Source organism: Microtus ochrogaster, linkage group LG4 (assembly GCF_000317375.1).
Source record: "Microtus ochrogaster isolate Prairie Vole_2 linkage group LG4, MicOch1.0, whole genome shotgun sequence".
Lineage (NCBI taxonomy): Eukaryota > Metazoa > Chordata > Mammalia > Rodentia > Cricetidae > Microtus > Microtus ochrogaster.
In genome coordinates this window covers 46,657,788-46,667,091 of record NC_022030.1, presented here as the reverse complement: position 1 = coordinate 46,667,091, position 9,304 = coordinate 46,657,788, and the positions used below count along the sequence as shown (strand labels likewise).

General features: G+C 38.8%; 1 protein-coding gene across 1 annotated transcript in view; it reads left to right on the top strand.

Moving 5' to 3' along the window:
• Positions 1 to 9,304, top strand: part of Pard3b (par-3 family cell polarity regulator beta) — a 1,033,383-nt gene that overhangs the window by 385,950 nt on the left and 638,129 nt on the right. Inside the window, exon 3 of the mRNA XM_026786343.1 lies at positions 6,171 to 6,342. Coding sequence (XP_026642144.1) covers positions 6,171 to 6,342 — 172 coding nt within the window. The remainder of the gene's footprint in view (positions 1 to 6,170; positions 6,343 to 9,304) is intronic.

Here is a 9,304-nt window from a genome sequence, read left to right as displayed (position 1 = left end):
TCTGTCTGGAGTGGGACAATCATGGCGACTCCCTGACTCAACTTCTTTCTCCCAGCCCTCTGTTCTGTTTACTCCACCCACCTAAGGGTTGGCCTATCAAGGGGCCTAGGCAGTTTCTTTATTAATGAGAAATCATTCCCACATCACATATCTATTATTAATGGTGTGTCATAAGGTGTAGAAATTATTGTATTTCATTTGAGTCTTTGTGGTTACAATTGTTGACTTATCCATTCTCTTAATCTTCACAAAGTACAAAATAAGTAGAAGGTGAAAATACTCTCCCCACTAAGACCTCACTGTTTTATTCAAAACTCCCGGATATTCATTTTAGATGGCTCTGGTAAGGGAACACTGTACTTCCTAAAATTAATCCCTAATCTTTACATCTGGAACCACACTCGGTATTAGCAGTTGAACTCCAGCTTAAGAACAAGAGTTTGCATTGCGTAGGAAGGTTTTTGTTTTCTTGTGTTCTCGTGACTTTCATTTAAGGTATACGAGGCTCTGGAGAAGTATACTATACCTGCTCTTCAAACCGTGGAGCAGAAATAATAGAACATACTGCTGCTTCCAAAACGATGTCTTGTGACTCTATGAGGTTCTGTATCTAAATGTGAGAGGCCACATAAATTGCAACAATAGAAGGGTTTCCAGCATACAGTGACCAAAAATTAAATCAAAAGCAAACACACCGATTCCAGAATGTTTCTCGCAGTACCTGCATGTATTGTCCTTTGTTCTGAGCATGCCATGTATTCCACACGGCACCCAAAGGAGAAATCTTCCTGAAAGCACCTTGCTCACATCCCAGGCATTTATGTGTTATAGATGGCAGTGCTCTTACTGTATATACAAAGTTTTCTGCTTTTCTAAAACCACAGTGATTTAGTTGTGGGGGGAAAAAGGAAATTGACTATCTTATTATTATCATTCAATAGCATATAAGTATCAGATCAAGCTATCAGTCAAATCTGAAAAATATTGAAGATGGTATTCATTCAACAATATCAAACATTCAGCTAAGGTTTAATTCTTTATGTAAAAATAAGCAAGTTATATCTCATTAGTAAGCAAAATTGCTTCATCCTTAATAAAGTATAACAGCATATGCATTTCAAAGAATTGTAATAAAAGTAAATTCCTCTATCATCAGCAGTCAATGTTTGATTTGTATAGCTGTTTTACACACCTATGTACCTGCACATAAGCTTCCTGTGCAGAAGTGGGTGCCTGTGGAAAGGACCGGGCAACCATGCAGCAAACAGAACTTTGACGAAGGCAGCACAGAGGGTTTGATTTCGTGATTTTGTAGAACAAAGCTGGCCTTTTACTTTGAGATGATGCCAAGCAGTTAAGGCCTGTGCCTCTGCTTGCCCAGATTTGTTCCCATTTGTTCTTAAACTACTTTGAGCATATACTGCATGCCTCCACATGGAGCAGTATCTTAAAGCAAAGTGCTCAAATGAGTACCTAGGACCACGCTGCTAATGCTACCTGCCTCGCTCTCCATCCTGCACACTGTTTCCTCACTTCCCTCCATAGATATATTGATACATAAGACAAGAACTAGGAAAATGCACACAGGGGCTGCAAGGTGGGTTACTGTGCAAAACGAGTGTGCCTCACAAACTTGCTTGTCTGTTAAGTCCATAGAAACTACGTAAAAGATACAAGGAGAGAACTGATTCTGCGGAGCTCTGCTTTGGTCTCCTCAAAAGCCGCATCGCACATGTGCACACACGTGCTTCCCCACATTGTTTGAGAAATTTGAAATATTTTTAAAATTTGAATTTGAATATATACATATCAATCTAAGGTGAATATGCTAAATTTTAGCATATATTTTACCTTTTCCTTCACACCTTTCTATTCATGTTTATGTTATATTTACTGTTCTAACTCATGGAGGCAAAACCATCCAAAACAGAAAAAAAAGCCACGGTCCTCTTGAAGTTTCAATTCTGAGAAAGTGAGGATGGACAGTCAAGAAATGAGAGAGATGAGTAGCATCAGGGCGTGCTGACAACTCCAAGGCAGTTCTAATGGGTAGCCAGTGCAAGCTTGACAGTGGAGTGGAGATGCTGAATCTTTACAGTAAGGTGCCTGAGATACAGTGGCTAACAGTCTCAGGAAGATAGCCTGGAACAGCCGCTGGGATAGGTACAAAGTAATACTCTAACTGCATAGAGTCCTGGGGGCAAGAGAAAAAGCAATTCAGACATGGGGTCAGAAGTGAAACAGACCTTGTAATCTAAGAAGCCATAGCAAGAGTGTGGGATTTCCTCCATGTGAGGGGAGAGGATATTTCAGACACATGAGCATAGGACAGGATGATCTCCAGTTTTTTAGAGATGATGGTTAATGCTGACTTGAGTAGTTCACTGAAGAGAAGATGTCTAGGTAGAAACAGATCAACAAGAAGGCTGCTATTGTAACCACCTGGGAACTAGATCCAAATTGGGATGGCAAAGGTGGTGAGAACCGGTCACAACATGGTGAAATTTTCAGATTTGTTGAGAAATTGATCATGTGTGGCTGTATGAGTGGAATAAAGGTGAAAAAAAAATCAATGCACAGCTTTGGCCTGATCCTTTGCCTTTAATTTCAATATAAAGGAGTGCAGACAGAGTTTTGAAAGATTTGTTGTAAAGTTTTGGAGAGAATGACCAGTTAAGTACATAATCCTGAAGCTCTGTCGAAAGCCTGATAGATGTAGAATTTATTTGCTTGTCCTTGGAGCCAATCGTGGAACAAGTGCTGTCATAACCAATATCCACACAGGCCCCTTAGCATTTTCAGAGACCAGGCAATAAAGAGGAATAAGCAGAGCTAGAGAGTTGAAGGGGACCCTCGCCAGTATTTTGTTCCGGAGGGGACATGAGGAGAATATCCTCAGGATGATGAAGTACTCCATGGCATCCTAAAATCAAGGGGAGAGGTGGCATCAGCCTCAGCCTCAGCCTCAGCCTCAGCCTCTGAGAGATGCTTTCTGACTTTTACCTTGACAAGAGCAGACTCAGTGAGTGAGAGTCTGTTCTGAGTCCTCGAGGTTTGCCTTACAGAGAAATGGCATTGTTCTCGTTCTCATGAATGGCTCCAGAGAAGGCTTTTGTTTTTTTTTGGATAGACAAATCAGTAGCCTTTCTGTATACTGACCTTCCTAAGTGTATCTGGAAATAAGATGGCTAAATACAGAAATATGTGAGGACAGAAGCTTGGGTTGTAATCAAGCCATGCTGAACAGATCCTGTGGGTTTCTGGGAGTTTGGAAATGTCAGGACTGCACTTGGTAACATGAGAATAGTGGCATCACAGAAGGCGAGCAGAAGGCATTCAGCAAATCAACTGAGTAGAGGGAAGGCAGCAACTCAGATATTTCCCAAAGCATTTGCACAGTTTGGGTTAGAGTAGCCTCTAAAGTACCAATGGGAAATTTTTAGTGTAAAAATTATAAATGTAATTCTTTTCTTCATGCCCTCCTTGCCTTTCTGGGAAGTAGCAATTCTGTACGATTTAAGGTAAGAAAGCAGAAAGCCTCTCCCCTGTGCTAGGAGCTGTGAAACCAGCCTATCTTCTGTTGAGAGAACGGCATGGTAGTTAATGTTTATCACTGTACCTCTGTAACAAGGTTTCCCTGGCACTCTGGTACCTAGTAATGTAAACGTCTTGGTGACTAAGGTAATTTAGATAACACAGACGTCCAGATTGTGACTTAAACAACTTACCAGTTTGGTAGCAAGTGTGAGTCTGTGTACGTGGTGATTCTTGAGATAGAGAGCAGCTGGTGGATGCCCTCGTCAGCCAGCCGGCAGGGCTGCTGAGAGTCAGGACCCGAGTCTGTTCTTTCCAGGAGTAGACTTTGTTCATCCACTGATCCAGATGAGGCTCTGCTGTGATAAACCCTGTAGACTGTGCGGCTGGGCGGCAGAGTCCATCATTAATTAACTGAAGAGATTATTTCATGTGGGAATCGTCCAGTCCCATAATTCCCATCTACCAAACAGCCATTAACACTTTATCTACAAATAATGGAATTAACATTATTTGAATATAATATCCCCGTGCTCAAACTAGAACTATTCTAGAATGTATCCTCTCTTTCCATAGTTTTAATTATGAGGAAATAGTGTGTGCTCAAATTCTGGATCTAAAACTGCAGAAAACAATTGATTGTATCATCAGACACCATTTGGTCTGTAACTGTGAGAAACAGAGTCCCCTAACAACTGTGTTTCACCATTAGATGTGTAGGCCTAATATTGTCACTGCAGTTCTGCAAGGTTTTATGGGTTCAACGCACAGACAATAGTGAAGTTTTCATAGAAGAAATATGTCTAATCATTTAGCTTATGAATTATCAATTTTAAGATTTTAATTTCTGACTGATGTTATTTATTTTTCTCTCTCACTTTCTTCAATATTCAAAGTGTATATGCCACTGAGAGTTAAGCATTAAAAGTAAGAAAATTAAGATCCCTCTTCTATGTAAAACTGTTCATAGTGCCAATTCAAAGGGCCACTACCTAGTTTATGGGTATATCAGAATGAATATCCAGAATATATGTGAATTCATAATATGCAAAGTTGAAATAATAATTATTATAATTATGACATAGAAGTAATGAAGAAAACAATTCACCCATATTTTAAAATTGATTTTATTTTCTGTGTTAAGATTGAAAGTGTAAAACCTTTCATTCTAGCCAGATGATTAGAAAGATCTAGTTGTACTGGTTATTTTTATAGTAAAATAATCTTTCATTATTAATCTACTTAAGTCTTATCTCAAGTCAGTTCACCAGTGTCAGCAATTAAAGATAGAAAATGCATGTGCTCAATTTCAAGAATTAAAAATAATGCCTTGGGAATAAGCATGTCTTTTCTGTGGTGAATGGATTGTTGGATTTTCCAATTAAAGAAGTCTCCATACTGGAAATGAGTAGTCAATTATGAAAATTATTTTTGGATAGCCAATTTACATATCTCTAATTGTGTTCATTTCTTTTGAAAGACTATGTTGGAATTTATAGTGTTTTGATTGGTTACCCCTACATTTGTGTTATTAATACTATTGCCAACAAGGTTCCCTTATGAATGGGACTTGACTGCCCTTCTGAATATTATTATTTAATCATAAGTAAAGTTGCTTTATTAATGAATGAAAAATATCCATAGTGTTACTAGCAGTATTCAAAATTATTTAGACTGTACTTCTTTGGATTGGGAGTAGCTTCCATGAGCTGCTTCCTGAATTCACATACCTTACCCAAATGAGGAAGAGTTGAAATTCCTTACTGGAGTTCAGCCTCCTAGTTCAGCCAAAACTGCAGTCACACAGTAGGTCTGCCTTCATTGTCCTACAGTGCTGTGACATCAGGTGATTAGTAGAACATGTCAATTTTTTATGAAAAATGACTGAAAAGTAATATTTCATTTTTATATTAAAGCTATGCAAATACATTAAATGAGTATATTTAATGTCCATAAAATCCACGATGAAGAAAAATGATATAAAAGTCATGTATGAAAATGGACACTTGTGTATACATGATGAATACATATACTTTGTAGCTACTAACATTGTTTGCAAGTATGTATGGATTTAGAACGTGTCTAGAAATACATGTCATAAGGAAATGCTATATCCCTTTGTGACCTGAATATACAATTCTATAATGTATTATCTTGTTCATCTTTTGTATACTGAGCTTTCCTTTTGCACCCTAAAGAACTTTTAGGCATATTAGAAAGAATTACAAGTGAAACTGTGTGTACAGTTCAGTGGTAGAAGACTTGCCTACCATACGTGAGGGTATAAATTCAATTCTTCACAGGAGAGACACACACTGAGATTGGCAACACTTGATTAGGCAGATTCACGAGGAGAGAATGTAAGAGGCCACCATTTCATTCCTTTAATGAGAGCTGGCCCAAACTGACTATTTCAGGAATATACAGACAAGAGCAAACTCCCCATCATGTTCTGCTCCTGTGCTTGCATGGATTATATTATTGAAGATTTAAGTGTCTTGGCATAATAAGATTTAAGATGTTTTTTAAGGCGACATTAGCTTTAAGACCAAGTAAAGATCACAATCAACTAGACACAGTGTCCCTGTGATAAGCATGTCCTACAAAGTAATTAGTGTTGTTGGCCTCGTTTGCAGCTCATTGCTGTGTTTGACGAACAAGAGCCACTCCAGAAGATTGAGTGCCCCAGTGGAAACCCTGTGGATCGGCAGAGCCCAGACGCTTTCGAGACAGAAGTGGCTGCTCAACTGGCTGCATTTAAACCAATCGGTGGGGAAATTGTCGTAACCCCTTCTGCTCTGAAGTTAGGTAGGTGGAATTTGCTGATGACACTGTCTGACTGTCCACTTGGTTGCAAACTGCATCAACTTTCTAATTTCCTTCTCTGTGAAGTTCGTCCTATTAATACCGTTCTTTATAAAAACATGGTTTGTCCTCTAAGCTATTTTTCTATGACTCTGTGCTGCTGCTGGAGCTCAGGTAAGGAAATGTAGTTTTTATCTTAACTCAAAGTGACTCCCAATTGCATGCCCTTGAAGAATCACACTGGGAGTCGGACTGTAAGTGATGAGGTCTGCCTATATCCTAGAAGCATCACTGTTTTTGTAAAGTTCATTGTTTGGCAAAAGATAAGGGTTACCAAGGAATCCACACTAGAAGTAAGGTTCCCTTTCTCTCGTAGGCATCCTATTTTTCTTCCTTTATATATCTTAGACAGTGGAGGAAACAGTTGGGGAGTTAGTTTTGGAATTTGAAATTGCCTCTGATTTATTGAAAAAAGAAGTTTACCTGGTGGTTTTGCTTAGAATTCTTTTTCTTAATATTTGTTTTAAAGGTATAGGGAGTGAAAGTAAACACTCTTCTAAAGTTTCTGTCAAGCACCTGTCTGTTTTTGCTGATATTTCTTAGGGATTAGTTTAGGTCAGTTTAATATCTGTCATTTTTGACAATCTACTAATGTGTTAGTGTCAGTGTTATTTGGGTTGATTGTGAGCGCAACATTATGGGACTGCTCCTTGCACTGCCTGGAACATAATTAGACTTAATTCTCAGGCAGAAGGACAGACAGAGTCCCCACTTCTCAAATGGAAGTTGCTTTTTTTTCTTAAAGAAGAACATGCACCTAAAATTGTGACAACTTAGCCGGTAAGAAGGTTAGACTGATACACTTGCTGTCTGTCAATCCCTGGGACCCACAAGGTGGGAGGAGACAACCAAGTGCTTAGACGTCTGCTGACTTCCACAGGTATACCTTGGAATGCATGCATGAGTACACACATACATGCTAATTCAACGGACATATTTAAATTTAAAAATTATACGTAGTACATTCCCCCCCCCCCATTCGAAGTTCAGTACTTACTATTGCCCACCATGGTAGTATATGCCTTTATCCCAGGACTTAGGAGTCAGAGACAGACAGATGTCTGTGAGATTGAGGCCAGTCTGGTCAACATAGTGAGTTCCAGGGCAGCCAAAGCTACATAGTGAAATGCTTTCTCAAAATAAAATAAAATAAACTTACTGTTAAATTTATTATATATCTGAGCAAACCAAATAACCCCATTTTGTCTCGATTTTCTGAAAAGCATCTGTAAATATCCCTTTTAAAACAAACCAAAAGGGAATTAATGACCTAAGGTCTTTCTAATTTTCTTGCATATTTTGGAATCAAGCTAACAAAGCAGTCTGTTGGAGCATAGATGGCGGAGGGCTGGTTGGCGGCTGCTCCTCTTCTGGAGCCAGGCTTGTGGCTTCAGCAACCTTGCAGCCCCATTGTTCATTTGCATAATGGATGCCTTTTTATCCATTATGCAAATGGTATGAGAGGAAAATTAGGCAATAAGGGAAGACGAAAGGAGAAAATTGCTCTTGCTTGTTTTAATATTCTATTTATAAGCAAGTGCTGTGGGCTTCAAAAGGCTGAGACTCATGGTATCCCTGCCTCTGGAAACATATTTTCACCTTTCTCTTACGAGCTGTTTCAGGCAGGAATGTTTGTTTTTCTTCTGCATTTTCATGGCTTCTGTGGTTGGACCATCTGATCGAAATAATGATGTTGAATCCAAGAAGAACCAACTCAAATTTTCCTCCTTTCAAAATAGATTCTATTTTTTTTCTTTTTTTATTATTATTTTATTACTTAAAAAAATACCAATCCAAATTTCCTCCCACCCCTCCCCCCTCAAATCCTAAGAAAGGACAAGGCATCCTGCCCTGTGGCAAGTTTAAGGCCGTCCCTACTACATCTATGTTGAGCAAGGTATATATCCAAAGGGAATAGGATCCCAAAAAGCCAGTACATACAGTAGAGACAAATCCCAGTGCCACTGTCAGTGGCCCCTCAGTCTGCCCCAACTGTCAACCACATTCATCAGGACTAGTTTAATCCCATGCTCATTCACTCCCAGTCCAGTTGGAGTTGGTGAGCTCCCATTAGCTCAGGCACACTGTCTCAGTGTGTGAACCCATCATGGTCTTGACCTCCTTGTTCATATTCTCACTTCTTCCACTCTTCAACTGGACATTGGTAGCTCAGTCCAGTTCTCCAGTGTGGTTCCCTGCCTCTGTTTCCATCTGTTGAGATTCTATCTTTATTTTTAAAAGATTTGTCATTTTATTTTTTGTGTGCATATGTGTGTGTGCTCATGTGCATGTGTGCATGCATGAACATACACATGTGCAGAATACATGGAAAACTAGAAGAGGATGGCCAATGTCCCTTAGAGCTGAAGGTACAACGCAGGGATGGTGTTGGAAGAGGAATAGATCTTCATCATGAAGAATGCTTAGACATGAGGGATGCCAGCCACCGAGCCCTAGGCTTTCTTTGGCCTCTTGCCACCATCTTCACTGATCATCTTTTATGGTTACTTAACCTACCTACAGCTACCAAGAGCCATTGCCATTTAATAATTTCTTTGAAATGTTAATATCTTTGTGTTCAAATATTGCTCACTTTTCCTGACTCTCCCCTCTGTTTCTGTTTATCTGGTAAATATGAGCTATTTCTATCTAATCTTAAATGCTATATTTTTTTAAAGCTTTGTCTAAATCTTTAAGGCATTGTTACATACAAATAGAAAGCAGGTAATTTCCAATTATTCAGTCAATGAAAATATTCCCCCAACCTAAAAAACTTTGCAATTTCATTTATAACTTTTCATTTCATCTTGAAATGAAGATTGAAATGAGTTCAAAATCTCATTTCAAAAAATATGTGTATTTTTATGTTTATATTTAATTCGTAAGCTAAGTTTTTTTGTTTTTT